Source organism: Bombyx mori, chromosome 5, assembly GCF_030269925.1.
Source record: "Bombyx mori chromosome 5, ASM3026992v2".
Taxonomy (NCBI): domain Eukaryota; kingdom Metazoa; phylum Arthropoda; class Insecta; order Lepidoptera; family Bombycidae; genus Bombyx; species Bombyx mori.
In genome coordinates, this window is record NC_085111.1 from 10,256,909 (window position 1) to 10,284,770 (window position 27,862).

General features: G+C 40.0%; 1 protein-coding gene and 1 long non-coding RNA gene across 9 annotated transcripts in view; one reads left to right on the forward strand and one right to left on the reverse strand.

Annotated features, from left to right (window-relative positions):
• Positions 1 to 2,180, forward strand: part of LOC101744715 (band 4.1-like protein 4) — a 49,879-nt gene extending 47,699 nt beyond the window's left edge. For all 7 annotated transcript variants that reach the window (XM_012693727.4, XM_021350685.3, XM_021350682.3 and 4 more), the window contains one exon: positions 166 to 2,180. In XM_012693727.4, the coding sequence (XP_012549181.1) occupies positions 166 to 181 (16 nt within the window). In that variant the 3' untranslated portion in view covers positions 182 to 2,180. The remainder of the gene's footprint in view (positions 1 to 165) is intronic.
• On the reverse strand, positions 33 to 27,262 carry LOC134198927 (uncharacterized). Of its 2 annotated transcripts, none has more exons than XR_009973212.1 (2): positions 27,066 to 27,262; positions 33 to 1,011 (listed from the first exon to the last, which is right to left on the reverse strand). It is a non-coding gene; the product is annotated as an uncharacterized LOC134198927 (long non-coding RNA). The 2 variants fall into 2 exon arrangements; XR_009973213.1 differs by lacking the exon at positions 27,066 to 27,262 and adding an exon at positions 2,944 to 3,192.
• Between the last annotated feature and the right edge of the window lie 600 nt (positions 27,263 to 27,862).

Below are 27,862 nucleotides of genomic sequence, written 5' to 3' on the forward strand. Positions count from 1 at the left end.
TATGGTTTGTAAAAAATAATTAATTAAACGAATTGTTATTACTACAATAAATATGATGTAATTATAATAAAATACAGTAATTATAATATAAAATATATCAAATAAAAACAGAATTTCTTAAATACAATTTCATGTCATAAATCTGAAGGATATTTTTCCAATTAGACTGCAGAGCAACTGAACGAACCAGGAGAGTCATCGGAAACGCCTACGCCATCCTTCTCCGGAAATAAGCCAGTTCCTGCCGAAATGAGCACGGAGCTATAATTTATTTTTGATTTTTTAAATGAAAACAACATAAGCACAATGACTGTTTACTGAAATATAAAATTGTAACCCTTCTTCCAAAGTATTTTTTCACAGTAAATTTTTCAGTATCACCATAATGAGACTTGAAAATTTTTTGTACATATTTCATATATGCATTTGTAATGTTGATTAGTGTTTATAAAACTAGGTATGTAAGTTTGAACAGTTTATACCTCGTACCAAAGACTTTGTAATAATTCAAAACAATAATGATTTTTTGATATATTCCCTTTACTACGAAAAAACAATATATCGAAACACTTTTCATGAGAATCCCAAAACAATATTCAATTAATGAAAATTTTACGCATTTTGAAACTACACTAAAATTATTCTAAAACCAATTCTAAGCGTAAGAAATACTTTTTAACGTATTTTTGTCTTACATTAGTTTAGTTAATCAATGATGTTGTCATTTAAATATGTGTTTAATGCGTTTAAATTCGTACTGATTGTCAATTGAATAGCGCAAGAGATGAAATTTACCACGTAAAAGCACATATTCACTTCAGGGCATAGTTTTGCACGGCATTGTACTCTATGCCTTGACATCCTTTGTATATGTAACTGAAGGGAAATAAGGGTCCGGCTGTAATTTGATAAAGTAAAAAGCGCTGGGTCTCGTTGGATGCAGGTGGCAATGGACCGGTCGCACTGTAAATCTATTGGAGAGGCCTATGTTCAGCAGTGGACGGCGATAGGCTGAAATGATGATGTAATTTGATTAAGTCTAACTATTCTCTTCCCCTCCTCAAGTCGCTGGCAAGCAATGAGCCGAGTCTAAGCGACTGAGTATCTTCTCGATAAGCTATCATCAGTGGTTGGTGACACGATGATTTTCATTGTTATGTAGCTCAGACGTTGGTCAATTTCTACATTTGTTACCTTTCTCATTTCAATTATCTATTCTAAATTGTGAGCGGGTTTTCAAATACTGTCTATAAAATAGTATAATTATCTTAGTTTAACACGAGTCGTAAATTTGATCAGTAACAGTAGAGTTATGCTCTACAGTACATCAATATATAATCAAAACAAATACAAAACATTAATGACAACAGCTGTTTATTTATTTCGAATATATGGAGAGTGTTATTGTTACTATAAATTTAGGATTCTGCAATAATTTTCATTTAAGATTACTTTTATGTTTTAATCTAAATAATGTTTTATTGCATGGATTGATGAAGAAGATTCACGGTCCAAATGACGTTAAGTGGCTACCGGAGCCCATAGATGATTCACAATATAATCACCACCCACCTTGAGATTTGAGATCGATTTCTCAATTTAGTTTTGTATAACAGCAATCCCACCCATCAAAATGAATTTACATATAAAAACTTCAGTGAAAACACATATTTAAATACCAAACAAAAAACTATTGAATAAAAAGCTTGCGAGAGATTTACAACGTACACGTGCGATTCCCACGCTTAATCTCTTTGAAATCGGATCTCATGTAAGAAGCATTTTGGGCACACGCGTGCTGACTACCCGCAATATTTGTGCTTTCATAAATATATTTGTAGTTTATAATCGTATTTTGTACATATATATACCACGGCTCATATTGTAAGGCCCGATTTGTAAATAAGTATTTGTTTACCAATAAAATGTACATTGTGTAGTTGTTTATGTCGTTTTTAAACATATAATTTTAGATTTAAGACAAATTGTCGCATACAAGCATAGTTAAACATTAATAGATATCGTGCAATTTATTTGAATTAAATTAAATGAAGATCAGTCGATTTGTACTGCGTCAAGACTGAGTTCAACATTACTGTTTCAACACCCCAAAATGTCAACTTAATACTGTATTTTTACAAAACTTCTCCAAAATTTTCATTAAAGGATCTACTTTGAAATTGTATTTTATTGCTTATACCTAAAAGAATTCGTAATTAAATTCACGTATACATTATATTTTAAATCATGATATTTTAGGACTATCTGACAAAACATGAGTCAACAAAATTACATTTCCAAATGTACCTAATAAATCTCTTTTATATGAACGGTAAATTTTAATTAAGAAACGTTGACATTTAAATTGTCAGTGATTCACATAAATTTTCTGAGCTTCAAGAACTTACAACAATAGTAAGATGTAAGGACTTATCGATTGTCTGACAAAGACTGGCTTCAGTATTAATTAAGGCGTTCTGTCTCAAATATCGCCTGCGCCCGACCGCCATTAAATGTAATGAGGATGAATCTCGCCTCGCCTAGGTTTTTTGATTGAAATTTGTAAATTTTCGATTTACCGAACAATGATTTAACGCTTAAAGGCCTAAATATTTTCTTAGTAATTCAAATACTTATTTACTTCAAATTTCAGAAATACTTTCGAAAAAAAACCTACTTCGAAAATTACAAAATGGTAATTTTTCCATGAACGATCCACACAATTAGCCGGAAACTTAATTGAGTGGACGCTACAGTGAAGCCCAATTTGTCTGCATAAAAGTAAAAAGAAAATACGGTGCAAGCCAGTCCATCAAAGCTCGGATGACCACTATTCGGCGAAGGGTGAAAACTCATTAGGCACCAGTGTTTAATGAAAGGGTTCCCGGGGCGTGTATGATTACTAGTTAATTGAAAGGTTGCAAAGCGCTGAAACAAAGTCACCTTATTTGTTGAACTCCATTGGAAACTGTCGTGATTAATGTTTTAAATCCTTCTGCATATATCGCCCTGAAAATTTCTAGACTTGAAGCCAAATTTCGGTAATAAAATACTTTTGCCAGTCGCTATGCTGCGGAATACTGATGTAGTAAAACATCCTTTGTTGTGTAATTACGGCGAGTGGCTGTCGCCATACATTACTTTCCGAGTAGAGATTTACGCAGCATTATTTGAAGCTTTTGGCTTCCTGCTCACCCTAAAATTAGGTTTCATCTATATTGTACTGGTAGTATTACTAGTAGGACTAAACAGATACATACTAGATATATAGAACGTTGATGATATATACAAAGTAAAATTTACATTATGATGTTTAGGTAAATTGAATATTTGGACCTTGAAGAATCCGTATTTGAATTCGTTTTGACCATTGGTTTTGTTGTATTTTCATTCAACATTTATCAATATCAGATCCATTCTCTTTCATTTAAACAAAAATTATAAACAAAAAAAGTAGTATACCTTCCCGGCGGACACCCGATATTAATATATTTAATAATACAGAACCGATATCAATGATAATTTTTGGGTTTAAGTCTTATGAACCAATTATAAAAAAATAGACCTCATCCCCAAGCCACAAGCAACAAAATCAAATTCTTTCATAACCTTTTTCGGAATAAAAAATTATATTAAGGAGGTATCCCATTTTAAGCAGACACACTCGTGTTTATAGCTATTGGTAGCAACCCTAACTGATTTCGGCTTCGACAAAGACTCATTCTAATAATATAATAATGAAACTTAAATATTAATAATTAAAGTATAATTACAAATAGTACTAAGTGCCTGAGTATTATATTTAACAGCTAACAACGATATAAAATTAAGAATTCAGAGGTCGGAACATTTAAATTATTTGAAATTTACTTTTTGACTGAAACGGTACGAAATTTACAGTTATTCTCCGGTAATGTTAGTTTTATATAATGGGAAAGGAAACGCTGCAAAAATAATGGACATTTGAATAAAACATTCACGGATGAAAGAGTTATGCTTATCGCAGAAAGCGATCGATGAACATACTCAGCCGTTCGTAGAACCATGCTCTAACATATTTAGGAAAAATACATAATAAATGTTCACGAGAAAACAGGCCTGGAATGCTCATTACTTTGGAATAAGAAAATAATGCCTGCTACTACGAAGCATATCGAGTTCTCAAACACATTTTTCGTTTTGAATTCTTTGGATAAACTTGAACTGTTTGAAATTTTTGAAGCTACAAATATAGCAACCGTAACAAAGTGAAAAACAGAAACTAAAGTGAAAAAGATACTAGGCAAAGTATTGCCCCCCCCTGGCGATGGTGACCAGGGGCCAAGGGTTCGTCGCGGTGCAGTTGGAAGGGACCGTCGTGATCGGGGCGTACTTCTCTCCGAACAGGCCTACTGTCGAGTTCGGGCATTTCCTGGGCGGGATCGGGGCGATTGCTCGCCGCCTCGCTCCCCGTCCAGTGATTCTCGCGGGGGATCTCAATGCGAAGTCTGTCGCATGGGGCTCCCCCCGCTCGGACGCTCGTGGTAGGCTACTGGAGAGGTGGGCGAACGCGGCCGGCCTCTGTTTGTTGAATAGAGGTTCGGTTGCGACGTGCGTGCGGTGGCAGGGCGAGTCTATTGTGGACGTTACGTTCGCAAGCCCGGCCATCGCACGCCGTATCCGCGACTGGAGAGTTTTGGAGGGGGCGGAGACACTGTCAGATCACCGATATATTCGGTTTGATCTCTCCGCCCGCTCCACAGTCGCGGACGTCCACGGGGACCACCCCCGTGGTGCGTCCCGGTCATTCCCCAAGTGGGCACTGAAGCGCCTGAATAAGGAGCTCCTGATGGAAGCCTCTACGGTGGCGGCGTGGGCGCCCATGCGTCCACACCCGGTCGAGGTCGAGGGAGAGGCAGGGTGGTTCCGGGACACGATGCGTCGCATCTGTGATGCGTCGATGCCCCGGATCGGCCCTCGACTTCCTAATCGCCAGGCGTACTGGTGGTCGCCCGAAATTGCGCAACTCCGCGTGGAGTGCGTTCGGGCGAGGCGCGAGTGCGCCAGGCATCGCCGCCGCCGCCTGCCGCGGCGCAACGATCCGATTGCGTTCGCGGCAGCAGAGGCCCGGCTGCACGGCGCATTCCGCGTCGCGCAGAGGGCATTGCAGCTGGCCATCAGAAGAGCCAAGAACCAACACATGGAGGGTCTCTTGGAGACGCTGGATGAGGATCCGTGGGGGCGGCCCTATCATATGGTGCGCAATAAAATGCGCCCATGGGCCCCCCCGATCACGGAGCGTCTCCAGCCTCAGCAGCTGCTGGACATCGTCTCGGTGCTTTTCCCGCAGGAGCGGGAGGGATTTGTCGCTCCCGCTATGGACGCGCCGCCGGACTACGACGGCGAAGTCCCTGCTGAGGTGCCCCATATAACGGGGGCGGAGCTCCGTGTGGCCGTTCGCAAAATGTGCGCGAAGGACACTGCACCCGGCCCGGATGGCGTCCATGGCCGGGTTTGGGCCTTGGCTCTTGGTGCCCTAGGGGACCGACTCTTGAGACTTTACAACTCCTGCCTCGAGTCGGGACGGTTTCCTTCATCGTGGAGGACGGGCAGACTCGTGCTATTGAGAAAGGAGGGGCGCCCGGCGGATACTGCCGCCGGGTACCGTCCCATCGTGTTGCTGGATGAGGTGGGCAAGCTGCTGGAACGCATTCTGGCAGCCCGCATCATCCAGCATCTGGTCGGGGTGGGACCCGATCTGTCGGCGGAGCAGTATGGCTTCCGAGAGGGCCGCTCAACGGTAGACGCGATCCTTCGCGTGCGGGCCCTCTCGGAGGAGGCCGTCTCCAGGGGTGGGGTGGCTTTGGCGGTGTCGCTCGATATCGCCAATGCGTTTAACACCCTGCCCTGGTCCGTGATAGGGGGGGCGCTGGAACGACATAGAGTGCCCCCCTACCTTCGCCGGCTGGTGGGTTCCTACTTAGAGGACAGATCGGTCACGTGTACCGGACATGGTGGGATCCTGCACCGGTTCCCGGTCGTGCGCGGTGTTCCACAGGGGTCGGTGCTCGGCCCCCTTTTGTGGAATATCGGGTATGACTGGGTGCTGAGAGGTGCCCTCCTCCCGGGCCTGAGCGTAATATGTTACGCGGACGACACGTTGGTCGTGGCCCGGGGGGGGAGTTTTGCTGAGTCTGCCCGTCTTGCTACGGCTGGGGTGGCGCATGTCGTCGGCAAAATTAGGAGATTGGGCCTCGACGTGGCGCTCAGTAAATCCGAGGCCATGTGGTTCCACAGGCCCCGGAGAGTGCCACCTGTCGATGCCCATATCGTGGTTGGAGGCGTCCGTATCGGGGTCGGGGTGCAGTTGAAGTACCTCGGCCTCATTCTGGACAGTCGTTGGACCTTCCGTGCTCACTTTCAGAACCTGGTCCCTCGTTTGTTGGGGGTGGCCGGCGCGCTAAGCCGGCTTCTGCCCAACGTCGGGGGGCCTGACCAGGTGACGCGCCGTCTCTATACGGGGGTGGTGCGATCAATGGCCCTATACGGGGCGCCCGTGTGGGGCCAGTCCCTGGCCGTGGGGGTGGCGAAGCTGCTGCAACGGCCGCAACGCACCATCGCGGTCAGGGTCATCCGTGGTTATCGCACCATCTCCTTTGAGGCGGCGTGTGTACTGGCTGGGACGCCGCCTTGGGTTCTGGAAGCGGAGGCGCTCGCCGCTGACTATAGGTGGCGGGCTGAACTTCGTGCCCGGGGCGTGGCGCGTCCCAGCCCCAGTGTGGTCAGAGCACGGAGGGCCCAATCTCGGCGGTCCGTGCTGGAGTCATGGTCCAGACGGCTGGCTGATCCTTCGGCTGGTCGTAGGACCGTCGAGGCGATTCGCCCGGTCCTTGTGGATTGGGTGAATCGTGACAGAGGACGCCTCACTTTCCGGCTTACGCAGGTGCTCACTGGGCATGGTTGTTTCGGTGAGTTCCTGCACCGGATCACAGCCGAGCCGACGGCAGAGTGCCACCATTGTGGTTGCGACTTGGACACGGCAGAGCATACGCTCGTCGCCTGCCCCGCATGGGAGGGGTGGCGCCGTGTCCTCGTCGCAAAAATAGGAACCGACTTGTCGTTGCCGAGTGTTGTGGCATCGATGCTCGGCGACGACGAGTCGTGGAAGGCGATGCTCGACTTCTGCGAGTGCACCATCTCGCAGAAGGAGGCGGCGGGGCGCGTGAGAGACGCACAATCCCGCCGCCGTCGAGCGGGGGCCAGGGAGGCGGATGTCGCCCAAGCCCTGGCCCTCTAAGTGTTTCGGGTCCCCCTCACATGTCGGTCTGGGGACCGGCGAGGGGGGCCTAAGAAGACGACGTGCAAGCTGCTCTGCACGCGTTTTACGCAAGAGCATCCGGGTGATGGAAGGCCGGCTATCCTCGACCCACGCTGGTTCTGGCCCAGCGGGGTATTCCGTAGGGTAACCCACTCTAACCGGCGCCATCTAGGCGGGCTTCGGACAGTCTGCCGACCGAGAGGGCTGGTGGTCGTGGCGCCGACGACCGCCAGTCCGGCGTCCCGAGGGGGAGGGTGATGGGAGAGATGTGCTCCGCACTAAACGCTTCACTTTCCCCCCTTTGCCTTGTCATGAGTTCTGTCTCATGCGAGGTTTGGACGTTGGTTGTTGAGCGACAGGAGGTTTTAGTCAGTTCGACTCTGACATACCCCGCCCAGTATCCCCAGAAAAGGGCGGAAGTCCGGCGATTTCCTCCTGACCAAAAAAAAAAAAAAAAAACACAAAGTATTGCAACGCAAAGCTAAGAATTCAAAGACTTTAAAGGAATGTAAACACGAAAAGTTTGCTTTCGAGTTGAAGCAACTGAAGCCGGAAACGCATTCGAACTCAACTGCCTGGAAATATTAATTCGAAGCTGCGGTAGCGACAAGAGCGCCCTCTACCAGCTTCCAAGCGGACTGCGTACCGCCTTCGCTTTTCACGATCGCTTCTGCTCTTCATAAACGATATAAACAGGCTTAAAACATCATACTTGAATTCTTTTGTGAGTAGAGAGCTGCTAGACTTAATATTTTTGCTATGTTATCATTATGATCTACTTACAGAAGTTGCATGCACGCTAAATGAAAACTATTCAGTTTTATTCTCACACCTCGCGTTTAATACTTATATAATAGTGACGCATATAAAAATATATACATATGATCATTATATACATATGATCATTATATACATATGATATAGTAATATGTATCTGGCTCCGATTCTACAGGGTTAGTGCATATAAGACCGTATATAATTTGTGCCAGATTATATATTTACTTGTTGTTAATAATTGTCAATTGAATTTTTAGGCTTTGAGACATGAGGTCGACTTCTCAATCGTCACATAAGGAGTCTTGGCCTTAACTAAAATTAGAATAAACCACGTACATAATTGAAATTGCAAATTCGAAATAGAGTGACAAATATTGATAACACGTACCTATTCATGTGAAGTGAATAGCATAGTAGTTGCTCTTGCAGTAGGCAATTAGCACTATGACAATGACATTCAAAACGTGCGCAAACAGGACAGACGCTCGGTACCACAGAGTTCCAGACATTTTACATATTTTACGATGTTAACACTTGATTTAATTGAATAACATGACATAATTTTATTTAGACACGGTTTGAAACTTTATTAATAAATTGTTTTCAGAAATTAGAAACAATTACTATATTATGTGTGATAAATCTTCACAAGTAAATAATATTGAAGCGTTTCTCTGTGATTTAAAAAGCCTTTTAAGCTACAATATTACTTATACTTGATTAAAACCAAACTATCCATTTTTGATTGGGTAATAATATTAAAATTGTCGAACGCGAATATTTGAGACTTAGATCCCCTATCTCGAAGTGGATGGCGGCATTCACGTCGTGATGTGTACCGCCTCCAGTAACTTTTTGCAACCAGGCGAGCCATGAACACGTATGCTCATCTACAGCAGTGATAAAATTTGAAAAAATAAGTTGAAGAATTAGATTTTTTAGAGCTATAGGTATCGGTCACCGCGGAATAGATCTAATACATTTAGTCTACTTGTTGTATACACTAATATTGTGCATGGTTTCTAGGGGCATAGTTGTTTCAATTTATTATTTATTTTTATTCAAAGCTATCATAACTTTTACTACGGACCCTGAAGACCTTTTTTTTCCACAGGAGAAAATCGCCGGATCCCCACACGCGCGGCGGGTGAGTCTGTATAATAAAAGTGTGGCATTGATTCGTAGAATACAAGTCACAATGTCACAGTTCAAAGAATTGTGAAATAGAAGTGGTATTAAGTGGAAAAGTTCCACAATGGAGACATTTCCTGACCTTAAAGGCGACTCGACCGGGATTTCATGAATCGGCTGACTAACTTTAAAAATGTACTGGTCCTTCTTATACTACTAACTTCTTGAAAATATAGACATCTTATTAAAATCTATTGATGATCGATTTTTTTTGTAATGTACAATTGTAATGTCATGTATTGACTGAAATTGTTTGAAACATTCATGGCTCAATAGGTGCCATACTAAGCGTATTTGTATAGAACGATGAGATTGGGACTATATTGAAATTCTGTGGCAGATACGTATCAGCTACAATAAGTAAATACAGCCCTAACATGTATATTCATATTGAGTGATGCGAAGGTCTAAATATTCAATCCTGCAGGCGAGTACCATTTTTCCTTAAGAAATACGTATACACCCACCACATGTTTACTAGTGATTCTCAAGCTAAAAATAAAAATGGGCCGTAAAAATGAAGCCCGCAATATTTCTAAATTTGCGTAAATAAATACTTGCGTTAGGGCGGATCCTGAGTCAAACTAAATACTATTGATCTAAAGGTGGAAGGGATCTATAATAAAAAGCGAGATTTGAAGTACTTTTACCGTAGGTATCTTGTCTGAGCCTCTGGTAATGTCTGTGTAAACGAGAACCAGTACCCACTTTACGTCATACGGGTCTAGTGCTTGTCTTTTTCCGATCACAACAAAAAAGACCCAAAGTTTACGTAGGATAACTTAAGAATGCTCTGCTTAAGGATCGGGCTTTGACTTCGCAAACATAACGTAGTGAGCCGCCACGTTTGAATGGAATCGAGAACTAAGCACAGTTTCAGATTTCACTGTTACGAATTTGACACAAAGCTAAATCAAACGTCATTTCCACTGAAGCCCTTAATCACCCAACAAGCCTTTGATAAGCAGAGCCTGTAAAGGTTAACGTAATTCCTTTACCTATAATATAACTACCTATGTTTATACGTATTTTAAGGGTAAATTGCGTGTATGTTTGGTCAATTCGTGATTAGAGATCCAGAATTACAACAATAAATAGATCGTGTTTTCTCAAATATACTATAATGGGATTTAATGTAGCTACCTAAAAGAACTTTTTTACGTTTTTAATACTGCAGTTTGATAATTAAAAAAAATCTTTACTAAGTTCTTACTTCTTAGTCGTTAACACTCTCTTGGCAGAGTAGCACGACTCTGCCAAGAATTATCAGTCCGTGTGGTGGTGCGCTTCACAAGGCTTTGGCATTCCTGGCATAACGCGAACTAATGACATCTAAATAAAGCTTTCCTAAATAAATACAATGAATTGCTTAAATCCTGAAAATTTAATTTTACAACTGGCCGCAAATGAACAAAAACATTTGTGAAATGAAAAGAAAAGCAATTTATTTGCAACTCAATCGCTGAGCTTCGGATTTTTAATTAAATAAAACGCCGACAGCTTTTTTGTTTTATAGAAAATTATTAAGTTATTTTCCATCAAAATATTTAGGACGAAAATGTATGTATGTATTATTACTTTATTTCGGAACATAAAGGAATCGAGGAAAACTGAATTACTTTTCTCAAAAACAATTTAGACTTGGTTAATAAAAATAATGGATGATAATTATTGAATAATGGATAATTATTATAGTATATAATTATTATATATTATATACTATATAATTATCCATTGGATGAAGAAAATTGTATTTTTGATGAACTGGAACAATTCATTTTGTGTAGCATTGCTCGCGTTTAATTGTTAAAAAATATTATAATTTTATATATCTTGGAATAGCTTAATAGTTTATATAATTTTACAAAGTCCAACTTTGCATAATGCAACTTATATAATAATTTATACAATTTACATGAATCTAAAATAATTTACCTGCTTGTCCTGGGCTTTGTGGGGCCGTAAGAGGCTTCCTGTCTGAGAACTTAGCCTTTGGTTACAAGCCTTGTTAATTAGGAGAGGAACCCTCTCGAATGTCAACTAAGTTTGTTGTGGACGTAGAATCATTTTAGTTTGTTCATTTAGGTATTTTCTTGTTTTTGTCGTACCTGAAGGGTATAAGAGCTGTATATTCAGTCCAAGTCCGGTTAACATATAATTCTTAAACGTCAAACAGAACATTTTTTAAACATAGCACAAACAAAGAGCGTTGCAGTAAGTTTTTTCTAAACTCTCAATCTAAAGCAGTGATTATCAAACTTATTTCTTTTACCGCCCCCTTTGAAAATCAATTATTTTTCAGCGCCCCCCATTTTTTATACACCCCTAAAACTTTAAAACCCCAATTTCATTAGTTTAATTAATAAATGTTGTATTAATTTTAGTAAATGTAGTACCACGTAGTACATATGTATTTGTAGATGCTATTATTGTTTCTTCATATTATTATATGTCCGTACATTGCTGCAGACCGTGTACATATTTACAAATTTGCAAAGTAAAAATGAATTCTTCTCATCAATATGTTTGCTTAAATTGAGAATTAATAAAATAAATTGCTAGTTCACTGTACTATTACTATGCTAATTTATTAGAACGAAACTATTTTTGTTCTCTTGTTGTCCTCTTGTTGACCTCAGAAGGCGAATCAGAATGGCAAAGAGAGCTATGTCCCAAATGGACCGTGTTTGGGAGGACAGAAAGATTTCGAGGAATACCAAAAAGCAGCTCGTCACCTCCCTTGTCTTTTCCATTTTTCTCTACGGCGCAGAGACTACGACCCACAAGAAAGCCGACCGCCAACGCATCGACGCGTTTGAGATGTGGTGCTGGAGGAAAATGCTCGGGATTCGTTGGACAGAACACAGAACCAACGAATCCATTCTTACCGAGCTCAAGATTCCAATGCGCCTCAGCACTACATGCGCGCGGAGGAGTTTCGAGATCTTTGGACATATCGCCAGAAATAGAGGTAAAGAAATAAGAAAGGGAAAGAAATAGAGGTATCTGGAAAAGCTGCTGGTAACAGGCAAGGTATGCTGGAGAAGGCACAGAGGCAGAACTCCAATGCGCTGGTCGGACCAAATACGCTCCACTCTCAATACCTCAGTTCACGTTGCTACCCACACAGCCGAGGACAGGCAGGAATGGCGCAAGATGGTGCAGGAGAAAGTTATTAGAGGAGGCCAGGACCCTCAGCACAGGTTTTTCGACGCAAGAAGGAAGGAAACTACGAAAAATAAATTAATATCATTTCGTATTATAGATAAATATGGGTAATTTTTCATAGAATTTTAGTTTATAATTTAGAACTGGTTCAAATAAAAACCGCCGCCTAAGTCAGCGTTTTTATTATTTGTAATAATTAATATCTATACTTAATAATATTATAAAGAGGAAAGATTAGTTTGTTTGTTTGTATTGAATAGGCTCCGAAACTACTGAACCGATTTGAAAAATTCTTTCACTTTTTGGAAGATACATTATACCCGAGTGACATTTTTTTTTTTTTTTTTTTTTTTTTTTTTTTTTTTTTTTTTTTTTTTTTTTTTTTTTTTTTTTTTTTTGGTCAGGAGGAAATCGCCGGACTTCCGCCCTCCCCTGGGGATGGAAGGCGGGGCATGTCGGAGTCGAACTGACTAAAACCTCCTGTCGCTCAACAACCCGCGTCCGAACCTCGCAAGGGACAGGACCCATGCAAAGGCAAAGGGGGGAAAGTGAAGCGTTTAGTGCGGAGCACATCTCTCCCATCACCCTCCCCCTCGGGACGCCGGACCGGCGGTCGTCGGCGCCACGACCACCAGCCCTCTCGGTCGGCAGGCTATCCGGAGCCCGCCTAGATGGCGCCGGTTAGAATGGTCTATCCTACGGAATACCCCGCTGGGTCAGAACCAGCGTGGGTCGAGGATAGCCGGCCTTCCATCACCCGGATGCTCTTGCGTAAAACGCGTGCAGAGCAGCTTGCACGTCGTCTTCCTAGGCCCCCTTCGCCTGTCCCCAGACACCCGAGTGACATAGGATCTTTTTTGAAAAAAATTAGGAATCCTTACTAAAACTCCCATAATTTAACCCAAGGTGTAAAAAAAATTACCTAAAATATTCTTTACGTCGCGTGCCCTTCGAAAACTATTGATGATAGAATAAAATAATGTCCTACGACTTTGTAAAAATTATTATTATTTACAAAAAGTGTCGCGACAGCATATGTCTAACTATTATAGTTATGCCACAATACGTGTTCTTTTATTTAAAAAAATGCCCCTGGTAAGACACGGAGTGCCCTCCTACCTTCGCCGACTGGTGGCTTCCTACTTGGAGGACAGATCGGTCACGTGTACTGGACACGGTGGGATCGTGCACAGGTTCCCGGTCGTGCGCGGTATTTCACAGGGGTCGGTGCTCGGCCCCCTTTTGTGGAATATCGGGTATGACTGGGTACTGAGAGGTGCCCTCCACCCGGGCCTAAGCTACGACGCAGACGACATGCTGGTCGTGTCCCGGGGGTTTTGCTGAGTTTGCTCGTCTTGCCACCGCTGGGGTGGCGCATGTCGTCGGCAAAATCAGGAGATTGGGCCTCGACGTGACACTTAGTAAATCCGAGGCCATGTGGTTCCACAGGCCCCGGAGAGTGCCACCTGTCGATGCCCATATCGTGGTTGGAGGCGTCCGTATCGGGTCGGGGTGCAGTTGAAGTACCTCGGCCTCATTCTGGACAGTCGTTGGACCTTCCGTGTTCACTTTCAGAACCTGGTCCCTCGTTTGTTGTGGGTGGTGGCCGGCGCGTTAAGCCGACTTCTTCCCAACATCGGGGGGCCTGACCAGGTGACGCGCCGTCTCTATACGGGGGTGATGCGGTCAATGGCCTTATACGAGGTACCCGTGTGGCGTGGCGCGTCCCAGCCCCAGTGTGGTCAGAGCGCGGAGGGCCCAATCTCGGCGGTCCGTGCTGGAGTCATGGTCCAGGCGGCTGGCCGATCCTTCGGCTAGCCGTAGGACCGTCGAAGGGGGCCTAAGAAGACGACGTGCAAGCTGCTCTGCACATGTTTTACGCATGAGCATCCGGGTGATGGAAGGCCGGCTATCCTCAACCCACGCTGGTTCTGACCCAGCGGGGTATTCCGTAGGATAGACCATTCTAACCGGCGCCATCTAGGCGGGCTTCGGACAGCCTGCCGACCGAGAGGGCTGGTGGTCGTGGCGTCGACGACCGCCGGTCCGGCGTCCCGAGGGGGAGGGTGATTGGAGAGATGTGCTCCGCACTAAACGCTTCACTTTCCCCCCTTTGACTTTTCATGAGCTCTGTCTCATGCGAGGTTTGGATGCTGGTTGTTGAGCGACAGGAGGTTTTAGTCGGTTCGACTCCGACATGCCCCGCCCTCCATCCCCAGTGAAGGGCGGAAGTCCGGCGAGTCCTCCTGACAAAAAAAAACCTGTGGCACTCGGGAACTGCGGCGTTAAAGCTATTGCATAGCATTTTTTATCAACATATGACTATATAATTAGACAATGATGATTTAATATTAAAACAAGAATAAAACAAGACCACGCTATATTAAAACTTAATAAAGGCAAAACCTTAACTGTCCCCTTCACACTCATAAGCTAAACCGCGCGAGAGAGAGATGGGCAGACTTTTCATGATGCGCATGCAGTGTGACGTCACGCCACGCGCTTATTCACAAACACTACACCAGCGCAACATGTGAATGTGTTGAACGCGAGCTACATGGTAGGCGGAGTGAGGGATGTTAGGTTTTTTTCGTTACGGAATTTCATGATTCGGTCGCCGCGCACAAGGCCCGCGATAAAAGCTATGCAATAGCTTAAAAATGTATGAACTTGTAATAAAATCTCTTTGGCTATACTATTTGTATCTGGCTGGTTTTGGTATCATTAAAAGTTTAAATTCGAAAGAAGATAATTCCAAATTAAAATTAGGAAGATGTGTGATTTTCATTTATTTTTCGTACTGTCAAGATGAGTGAATCTAATGAAGATATTCGATACATTTTAAAATTTTACTACAAAAAAAGTAAAAAAAAAATTGCGATGTTTATGGACCTAGTGCAGTGTCTGTGAGAGTAGCACAAATTTGGTTTAAGCGTTTTCAATCCGGAAATGTTAATGTCAAAAATGCACGTCGCTCTGGTCGCCCTTATTACGGATAAAATCGATGCCATTTTTGAAAAAGTGGGGCAAGATCGGCATATCAGTAATTACGACGTAACTGAAGAACTGGGAATTGACCACAAAATAGTTATGGCACATTTGAAAAAAACTGGGTACACAAAAAAGCTCATTGAAAGAAACCTAATGAACTGTGTACTCATTTGTGATTCTTTATTACGACGTAATGAAACCGAACCATTTTTAAAGAAGCTGATAACTGGTGATGAAAAGTGGATCACGTACGACAAGAACGTACGAGAAAGGTTGTGGTCAAAGGCCGGTCAGGCTTCACAGACTCTGGCAAAACCCGGGTTAACTCGCAACAAGGTGATGCTGTGTGTGTGGTGGGATTGGAAGGGCATTATACATTATGAGCTCATTATACATTATGAGCTGTTACCACCAGGCAGGACCATCGATTCTGAACTCTACTGCGAACAACTGATGAGATTAAAGCAAGAAGTTGAGAGAAAGCGGCCGGAATTAATCAACAGAAGGGGTGTGATTTTTCATCACGATAACGCTAGACCTCACACATCTTTAGCCACTCAGCAAAAATTAAGAGAGCTTGGCTGGGAGGTTTTAATGTATCCACCTTATAGTCCTGACCTTGCACCTTCAGATTTCTACCTGTTTCGGTCTCTTCAGAATTCCTTAGGCAGTGTCAGGTTAACATCACGAGAGGACTGCCAAAACCAATTGTCGCGGAATTTTGATCAGAAGCCCCAAAATTTCTATAGCAATGGGATCATGTCCCTACCTACAAGATGGCAAAAAGTTATCGAACAAAATGGTACCGACATACTTTAGTTAAATGTGAATAAACTATATTAAAAAATGTTGTGAATTTTCTTAAAAAATGCGAAGAAACTTTTTCCCCAATCTATTACTATACAGAAATAAAATAGTAAACAATGTTTACAATAAGTGAGCTGTTTAGGCTTACTATACTATTTGACATTGGACGGTAATGGGTAAATTGTAAAAAATAATAATCTAAGACAAGTTTTTGAACAATAATTATATACGCATTTCCATTTTATATAAAAATTATGATTCTTACATCAGTAATTTCAAAATGCTAGGAAAATGCTGTAAAATGCTCTTATGTTAAAAACAAGAAAGAAAGTAAAGAAAACCTCAATTTGTGTTTGTTTACGTAATTGTAATATTTTAAAACTCTGCATGGTAGTTTTTTTTCTAATGTTTAAAATAATTTCTGGTGCAATGTAATTAAGGTAAAATTGCTCTAATTTTTTAACTATCAGCGATCATACTCCGCAGAAACTTGTTACAACTTGATTGCGTACGGTGTGTGGGCTATTCTACGAAATCTATGTTAATTATTTTAAGTTTTTATAACATCATACAGGGTACAAATATAAACTAATTATTCGTTATTGTGTAGTAGGTGAGTTTTAATTTTAGTGAAATTTAAAATACTATAAATGAAATTACAAATTTTACAGCGCCCCCCTAACCCACATCAACGCCCCCCATTTTTTCCTGGGCCCCTTAACGCCCCCCTCGAGGTTTCAAACGCCCCCAAGGGGGCGTTATCGCCCACTTTGAGAAAGACTGATCTAAAGTAATCGCTACTGGCTTACGGTGGATTTTTAATTATGTTATTACGCATCATATGTGTGTAATCTAAAAACGATTGTTTTGTTTTTGATAACTATTTTATTTTAATATCACATAAATCAACAATAAAAACTTTCGTCTTAGTTTTATCGATATTAAACAATAACCGATGTTAATTTAATAAAAAAATATTCATTGTTTAATATCGTATAGTTGAGTTCCAATGAGATTTAATGAAAATATTTATATTTAGCTACAAAATTGTTTACTGATTTGGGGGAAGATGCTCGCGCTAATTGGATTGAAATTTTCACACTCCTTGTGGCTGACGATATCGATTTTTGATTTACTTCTTAATGGAAACAAGCGTCAAAAGCCTCGTTCCTTTTGTGGAATAGAATCGTGAATATTTCCCGATAAACGATCGTTCGTTTCACATAATTCTAACGGATCGTATTGGTCATCCACGTTGATTGGAAGAGTTTGGGTTTTATACCGATTGAAATGTGCCTATTAATAATTTTGACATTGGTTATAATGGGGATTTCGTGAATCGAAAATTTTAATTAGAATTACGTGTTTGCGGAGCTTTGCTTTAATAATTTGAAATTTGATGATCATCAAAATTGCAGTCACACAGAATCAGAACAGAAAATTGTATCACACAGAAAAGGACTATAGGTTTTTTTTCGTTTCCTGAAATGATGAAAAATGTAGTAATAAGGTATTTGTAGTAAGGCGTATTGTGAGCACGCACGTGTGAGTTCCACGACTCAGCCAGTTACTGTCTATATATGCGACCGCTATATAAAATAACTGACACATCGACCTCACGTCTCAAGATGGGTCAAGTTGTAATATCTTATAGCTTCGCTAAGCACTTTAGAATCGGTGGTCCTTGAGCCCGGTCACCGGCTTATGACATAAAAAAGTAGTAGAAATTGAGAGTTAGATTCTTTATGTTCTTATGATTCTAACAAGTGAAATAATGAAATATGTCTCATGCGTTGGTCCGGAACCGAAATAATCTAAACACTAACGTCTTATAGTTACTTGACCTTCTGACCTCAGTTCATGATAGTGTGTGTTCGTCCGATCATGACCTATGTAAGTGTGTGATGTTCGCTCACGCGGCTCTTTCTCGCATAGACTTCCTCCTAATCTAACAATCCTCTAAGTAATTTGGATCTATTGTTTTGAATAGTCTTTGTAGACGGGCATACGAGCAGACGACCATATGAAGGCTACAATAACTGACCTGGACCGGCCTAGTCATGCCACTTCGAGCTTCGACTTTAACATCGGGCAGTCTGCTCAACTATAGCAAAAAATCAAAATGGATTAGTTTAATTAGGTGTCTTTTTATTTCAGACAACAATAGAGGATGACAATCGTCCGCTTACCGGGGCTCGTGACGTGTGGAATCAGACAGCGCGGCTCGAGGTCGTTTTCAATCACGACCTGTAACGATTTTCCTTAACAATATTACCGGGCAACGGGCGTATCCCCTAACTTTATTACAATTTCCTTGTTTCGGATACAACGAACGGGCTCCAAAACCCTCGCCTCTAATAGGTATCTGTTTTGTTATTAATGCCCTTATACGGATCTCCAATTATGACATCGTCGGGAATTCACCCTCTCATCGATAAGCGACAAGCATTTCTGTGTTTGCAATCACGTAAACTAAATTAATACAAATTGGTTTGACAATAACGTGTAAATTGTGTTATTGATTAGTGTGTATCTCTATTCCTCTCGCTCTGATAATTTTTAGCGTGACTTAATGTCACTCACACTAAAATTTCTATTTTTAAATTAATCTATATAGTGCTTACGGACCATGAAACGTGAAGATGATATTTTAGTTGTATTGTAATGATGAATATTTTACGATTATTGTTTTAATAAGACATAAATATGTTTTCATTGTTTATAAAATAACTAATTAACAAAATATATTTCTTATGTTTGTATTCTTGTAATAAAATTAATATTTATAGTTTTATTTTTTATTTTTTATTTTAGGCTTACTTGTTGTTCTCGTTTAAGCAATGGTGTAGTAGGCTGTATGGAGGATTTTGGATGTAAATCATAACTATCAGCCCGAAAGCGGTTCGCCTTAATTGATACAACACCACAACAAAACCACGACAATTATTAAATTACCAAAATAACATAAAATTGGATTAGAAACAAATTCATGTTCTGAAACTAAAGACAAATAGCTTGTGTAAGGAAAAAGGGGAAGGAACATTACCTAATTAATTTATTCTCTCTTCTTATACATATTACAATCTTACATCTTACATCATCAACATTGAAATTAAAATATCGACCTTTTACTAAAAAGCACGTACGCAACAATAACTTTCAAACTTATAATGAAGTTGCCAAAAGTTGGTAAATTCGATTCACCACGGAATTTCTTCATAATCATTCAAAACCTAGAATTTCGTAGATGGCAGATACAAACTCTTTAAATTTAGATTGATCAATTAGTGATGTCCAAAAGTGTCGGTAATAGTGGCCCTATACTGGTCGGCTTGTGAAGGCAATAAACAAATAGACCAACACGTGAATAAAAACTTTCACCAAAAGTAACAACACAGTAACACTTCTATATGAACTCACGTTGACTTCAGATTATTGTTGTCCGACGAAATGTATCACTTACTACACGAACACAGACAATATCACAGAATAATTTGGAATTCACTCGTACACGTTCAGGATATGTGTAGAAAGCACTGTCTCGTAGCATTTCTAACAGAGTCGTCTGCAATTTGTTCGTAGTCTCTGTCGTTTGTGATTGAAATTCTTGCCGCTCCTTCAGCTCCGCTGTGACGTGACTGCACGAAAACGGATAACAGCCAGGTATATTTCACCATTAAATCTCGAAAAGGACCCTTCCGCATTCCTTGTTGGGGAGATCGAAATTACGTCACATGAACACGTTTCATAAGGATCCCCTCTTTGCATCTCGATGGGTATTTTTAAGCCCGTGAAATTTGAGATAACAAAAAGCCAATATTTAATATTAATAATTTTAATGAAATTTTCGGAGATTTCTATTTATATTAGTATTAAAAATATTAAAAGAGGTTATTTATATTTTCGAATTTGTATTAGCCCACAAAACAAAGCGGGCTTTGGCCAAACAGTAATAAATAATTTACAAAAGCGGTCATGTGAAAGACGATCCCCTCTTCAGTGGGGATGGCCATGCGATGGTTAGGTATTTGAATTGCTAATGACTTTCCCGGTCGAATAACTTGGATAGCCACGTTAGCCGGTTTTGTAGACACTAGATATAAAACCGCGAATTGTTAAATATCTATTGACACCACGAACCCTATATTATGTCATGTCTACAACACGCGCGCTCACAGACTGACGTCGGGTTCTAATGTTGGTCATCTATCAAACAAACAACGTATAGAAAAAAGTTATTACGAAAATAAACCCAGAAATAAAATGTAATTAAAAACTTTTTTTAATATGTTTCGAAGACGTTCTATCAAAACAAAATATTATTTTACCAAACTTAATCTTAATGGTTGACACTTCAGGAAAAATGTTTTCATAACACAAATATAATGTTTTATAAGCGCATGCCTAACAGAACTAAACATTATTGTCTTAGGTTATCGTTAATTAATTATTCAGAAGTTCATTAAATTCAAACTGAAATCATTTATTTCAATCTGTTATAATTCATTAAAACTCAGTCTGTTAGATAAAAAAATACTTTATAATATGCTTTACTGCACAAATGTACTTTGAAAATATTCTAAAACATATAAAGCGATACTTGAATGTTTTGTGGGAGCCTTGTTTCAAAAGCGCACACAAGAAGAACTCTAGAAGACTTATTGATTTTAGGTATTCGAGCAGTTGGAAAAGCAAGCTATGTTTGTTCTTTGTATTTAATTTACAAATTTGAAACTGGGGAATTTGCAATATTTTTCACACACACATTATATTCCCAAAATTTGCTTAATGAAACTAGAGTTAGAATTACAATTCCTCAGACACATATTATAAATCGCACAAATAGCCCTCTTCTTCAACGTAAATATCGAGCCAACATCGTCAGCATTGTTATTGCCCCATAGTAAGATGATATAGGCCATAACACTATGATATTAGCTAAAATATATCAAACGGGTCATATTAACGTTTACATTACGTACACTGAATTATGGAATCTTTAAATAATATCAATAAATTGCTCGAAAATTACAATTCTCTAATATATAAAAAGCAGTGCAAGTCAAAATCCAACCTTTGTAAACATTAACTTGTTAATATAATATCATTTTCCATTTAAATTATTCACAGCTCCGTAGCTGCGTCGTTGAACTCACAAACGAAACCGGTGACTGGTGCGGGGGTGGTCACTGCTGCGCAGTAAATAATTGCAAATTGCGGTAATTCCCGGCCTACACCTAACTTCTCTAGGCTCTAGAGCCTCGACTATTCCAAGCCCCGGAATTTCATATTAGCTACCCGCGACAAAGCTTTGCTGGTTTCAATTATTTTGACCGAGAATAAACATATATTATATTTAGATATGCAGTACCATCACCTTGTTTGTTTTGTTCCGGCTTAATTAATAAATTCCAAGCACAGGTGGGCTTAAATCCTTTTGACGTTACAAGTGAGGGAAAATGGTAGATATTTGAAGCATCTTCTTAGTCAGATGCTATTTTTCTGTCTCTTTGTCGAAAAAGCAGTTACGCATTCCGGCTCGAAGGCCAAGATGGCACTTTAAACCAATTTTTCCCCCTACCTAAACGTGGGCAGCCAAAGGGGCTATTCCAACTACTCACAAACCGGTAGATGAGTTCACAAGCTCAACCTGAATGAATTGCTAACACTGATCCTAGCAAGAGCAGTGCTTTTCTGAATCTACCACCGGAGCGAAATCGCGAAACCCTTTTAAAGAGAACACCTATCCTAAATTTGTGCCGTGGTCTGAAGTTTACCTACTTACTGGAGATCAACGACATCTTCCAACTCGAGTAGTAGATAGCCGTATCATCGACGAGGAGGGCTCACTGGGTGGCCGATGACTGGAGTATGTCGTTAATGTATAAGCTGAAAAGTAGCGTGGAGAGAGCATAGAGCGGACGCCCTCCACTCGATACCGAAACGAACAGTTCAACAAGAAGTCTCATAAACAAGCACGAGGCTGTCTGACACTCCCTTAGTGTACGGTTTGTAAATTAAACTATGGTGCCAGACTTGGTCGAAAGCTTTCGCGATATCAAAGAGGGCTCAAAGGGGACGTTTCTAGGTCTCTTTAGTGTTTTGCGCGGCATCCAAACTTCGTCGATCAAGATGCCTTACGAGGTGACGAAGTCTCAGGGGGACTTACGAATCAAACGATCGTACAATTTGCCTATCGCTATGAGGGGAGCTAATCGGATCGTTAGAATGTACGTTGAAGTTGTAAATTGAAAATGATACTTCAACTCATAATCGTTGTATCTCTTTGGAAAAAATCATGTTAATCCGTTACTCTATAGCAGTTTCAAATAAGATCTGTAAGACACATTTTAGCATTAATCTTCATAACAAATCTATATTATTGTATATAATTTGAATTACACAAAAATCATGAATGTGAGACGGCTATTCGTAGGTAGATTTTGAAGAGTTGTAGCCTCTATAAACGTGGATATTTGACCAAATTACCGTAATGTAACGCTCTATGTATAAAGTTCCGGTAATCATCGTCTATTTGCCCTCAAAAAATCCAATAAAACTAATAATAAATGCTTTATTCGGTGGCTATTAACTGACAATGTCTTCGAGGGAGAACGAAAATAGTAGCAAAAATATTTAAGTTATTAATGTGTAGAAAACTTAGGAATACAACTCTATAGTATTAATAATCATCAATACATATAACAAAACAGTATAAATCGGTATATTTTTAAAAAACAAGTAGAAAGGAGGTAACTAATGACGAGAGAACATAACGTCGTTGCAAATTTGAAATCTCCTATGTGTATAAATAGAATTTTCAGGAAAATCTAATAAAACTACCTCCTGAAAAAAAATGCACATATTTTGATAGCACTTACACACATACTTTGATCTACAATAAAATGCAAACCGACACTTAGGATTTTTAAGATTGACGCGTCATAAAGTGAAATATTGAGATATGCACATGGGAGTTTTTGCTGAGTAGGTATAGGTATTCAAAATAACTTCCGTAATAGATTTTACTGGTGGTAGGAACTTTTATGAGTCCGCGTGGATAGGTACCACCAGCATGCCTATTTCTGCCGTGAAGCAGTAATGCGTTTCGGTTTGAAGGGTGAGGCAACCGTTGTAACTATACTTGAGACCTTAGAACTTATATCTAAAGGTGGGTCGCGCAATTACGTTGTTGATGTCTATAGGCTCCAATAACCACTTAACACCAGGTGGGCTGTGAGCTCGTCCACCCATCTAAGCAAAAAAATATATATGAAAACATAATTTTGGCCCAAAATGTCACATAGGAGATTTTAAATTTTCAAGCACGATAAAACATTTGATTCTTTGAATTATATTCTGTAAGCGCACGTTTCGAGAACTACTGAACATATTTTCTTGCATTATAGTTTTTTTTTTTTTTTTTGTAGCTTATCTGGATGGACGAGCTCACAGCCTACCTGATGTTAAGTGGTTACTGGAGCCCATGGACATCTACAATGTAAATGCGCCACCCACCTTGAGATATAAGTTCTAAGATCTCAGTATAGTTACAACGGCTGCCCCGCCCTTCAAACCGAAACGCATTACTGCTTCACGGCAGACACAGGCAGGGTGGTGGTGCCTACCCGCGTGGACTCACAAGCGGTCCTACCACCAGTAAATATTTTCATAGGTACCAGTTCACCAGTTTTCATAGGTACACAGAGATAGATTAATTTGGAATGGAATTTAAATGTAAATGTGGAAAATTTATTTAGATTGACTCGCGTCCTCTCTGGGCTGGCATATTGGCGACTAGTTAAGATTGTCAAGTCTCAGTCGGTGGTGCACTAAAAGAGCATTACTCAAACCGCGGACTCGGATCTCCCCAAGTTAGTCGTCAGGGAGAACACAAAGCTTGCCTGACACCCTCGGACGTGTTACCCCTTATTACTACTACCGAAGACATGAAGCAATAAAAACTTACGACCGCTACATTTTCATATGTACACAGAGATTAATTTGGAATGGAATGTAAATTATTGATTAAAATCGGATAATGTTAAAAAGTTTTGGCATTTAAATATTGTTGGAATTTACTATTAAACTGTTAAATGTTAGAATTTGCATTTCAAATTATGTTAATAATTCGAAAGTAAATCCATTATGTTTTCTCGCAAAATTCACAGAATCGATTGTGATGAAATTTGGAATATACTTATAGTTTGAAGTAGAAAGTAAAGTGAAACTTTATTTTTTTATTTTTTTTATTGCTCATGTAGGCAGACGAGCACACGGCCCACCTGATGGTAAGTGGTTACCGTCGCCCATGGACTTCAGCAATGCCAGGGGCAGAGTCAAGCCGCTGCCTACCGCTTAATACTCTCCACAAGCTTCGTTTGAAGAAGGACATGTCATAGCACTCCGGAAACACCATGGAGGGGAGCTCATTCCATAGCCGGATGGTACGTGACAAAAAAGATCTCTGGAAACACACTGTGGATGACCGCAGCGGCTCCAGGTAGTATGGATGAACTCTACTCCGGTGGCAGGCGGTGCGATGGTAAAAACGAGATGCCGGTATCATCTCGAACAATTCCTCAGAGCACTCTCCATGGAACATACGGTATAAAATACAGAGGGAACCGAAGTCCCTCCGCAGATCCAGAGGTTCCAAACGATCCGTGAGAATGGGATTAAAAACTAACTTACTAACTTAAAAACTATAAAAAATCAGATATTTTAAAGTTACTTATAGGCAACTAATAACATTTCAGTTTTGTTGTCAAAGCACTTGATGAAAAATGTTTCAAAAATCACAACAGATTGTGATTAAACCTGAGGTTTAGTAATTTTGGCTCCCCGTTGTATCAATTCAATTAAAATTTATTTTATCTTGTAACCTTATAAATGCCGAGAGCGGGGGAAAGGCTTCAAATTACATGACGGTCCTATTAATGAAACACGAAAATTTGAAATTTCAAACCTTTGTTCTGGCGATGTGCCGCTTTTGGACAATTATTCGATCTTAATAACTTGGTTATTGTGAGTTCCAAGAATTCAATTTAAAGTACAGACGACCATGTATATACCATATTCTTAGTTATATTTATTGACATTTTAAAAGGAATTTTATAATTGAAACAGTTTTAAATTTCCTTTTAATAAATTCTAATTTAAGCCTATTTTAAAAACATAATAATTTAGGAGATTTAACACTTTGAACGCCATGCAGCCCACCGGTTGGCCTAGCGTACTATATATACCAATCGGGCCAAGCCAAAATCAGGGAATCGGTAATTTTTATCAACTTGAGATGCTCATTTTAAAATTTATAAACTGCGATAATATGCACGGAAGATAAAAATTAGCGACTTATACCGTCTAGTTTTTAAGATATTTTAAAAATCTTGATAAAAACCACAACTTTATTGGATTTGAAAACCAAGGCGATCAGTTCGGCTAAAGGGCCACGGGGCTTACTTCCATATGCGTTTTGTTTGATATCTGCAATCTGCTTATAAGAAGCGGTTATGTTGAAACCCTCACGCGGGCCACGGGTGAGCCTCGTGGCCCGAACGGTTCAGTAAGATAAGGCTCACCGGTGAGCATGAATTAAAATACTTGATTTTTCATGTGGCACTCGACGTGTTAAAATTGCTGGTAATTGTTGTATTTGTTGTTTCACTAGACATAATTTAAACAGAATATAATTATGACTACTTTTGTGGTTTAATTTCGTGTTTTTACGAGTATTATTATTTTATTACTGACACGTTACTCTCAATTAACTTGAAATAGAGGTAAAAATGCCTTCAGGGTTATAATATATTACTTAATAGTAGAGTAAATGATTTTTATGTCAACTAATATTTACTTTCGTCGCAAGGAATAAAATTAGTGGATATTTGAAAATTAATATTTGATGCATTAATATTTTATGTATTAGTTTTTACCTAGGAAATTGACGTTTAGTATAAAGAGAGTTAAAGTTATTTTTTATAAATATTTTAATTTCTATCAATCAATATAATAATATACACCCATAGATAGTAAAGATGCATATTTTCCAACGTAGTGGTAATTTATCAATGCCCTTCTTAAAGAATTCAGGCGTCCGGAAGCCAACAAACTCTTATCCTTGTCAAACGCAAGTCCTTGCGTGCGTGGCTTGACTGGCATTAGTGATTGAGCGTGGGCAGAAGCAGAACGTTCCCTTGAAGTGTACCGGATAAGGCAATTCAGGTATTCTAAATAAAGCGAAGCCTATATAAAATTTTAGTAATAAAGGCAACATAACTAAACAGCCATTCGATTTTTCGGCAAAAGCCAAAAGTAGGTATTAAATAATGCAATTTGTAATTCCTTTTGTTAGATCATATTATTATGCTCGTTTAAGCGTAAATTCGTTCGAAATGAGATAAATTGTTTGTAACAGAGTTAAATTGTCTGTTAATAAACTATTTCAAGGATTAACCGCCACATTACGGTACCTTGAAATTAAAGAGGCTTTGTTTTCGAAACAGATTCTATTAGTTCCTTTAATCTCATTTGTTCGGTCCGTGAACTAGCTACCTGGATAATAAGTGGATAGAGTTATGTAGACAACAACAGAGCTAACTTTGAAAATACAGCTTACTGTCGGCTTGGGAGCTTTTTTTTCTAATTCTATTCAACTGAAAATCTTTAAGCTTTGCCAATCTATTGAGCATGACTCGAAGCTGATAAGTACGTTCAATGTCCAACAAAAGGAGTAATCCCTGCCATACATATAAAATTACGATCCGGGAAACATTATGGAGCGAAAACCCGAAAGACCGCGGCCGGTCCGCGCGGAAAATAGAATCGTTACCTCTACCGTCGTTCCTTATCTGGACATGGCAACTCCCGTAAACACATACGGAATGCTCAACAACAAACCCTTAAATTGCATCTTATTTCTTTGTTATTCATTATTAAAGATCAAAGCCTTAGATTTGACACGGAAACCTACTCCAAAAAAAATTCACTGATCTGTTATTGAAAAATTTAAACTTAAATTGAATACTGGTGAAACCTGATCAACTTATACAAGTGACTTTATTTTGACTATTGCTAACTGTGACTGTGCGAAAAACAAAAAGTTTTTATTTATTTATTGCTTAGGTAGGGATGAACTCACGGCCCACCTGGTGTAAAGTGGTTATCGGAGCCCATAGACATCTACAAAGTAAATGCCGCCATTTCCAATTCGCCAGATAATGGGAAGTAGCATTTTCTAAGTTTAATACTATGCTAAGATCGTGAAGCGACATTAACTAGGAGGTTAGTACACTTCTGTCAGTTAAGCAAAGTTTTCTTTCGTAAAAGTGTTAAAAACGAAAAAAGAGAGAATACTTTGAAGCAGACGTCAAAAGTGACAGAGCAGTCGTTTTTTAATAAGACGCCAAAACTAAAACAACGTTTGAAACTTTGAGAAGAATACGCTAATAACAGCATTTAGTATTACGACGAAGACCTAGAAGGTACGGAGCGAGTGGATGTCAGCTCTCCGTGAAACTTATTGCAACTTGTTTACCCGAACCGTCTTCCCCACCCTTTGTTCGGGAGAAACTTTGTAGACGGTTACTCCCTATAAATACAATTTACATTAATTAATCTTGGAAGCTA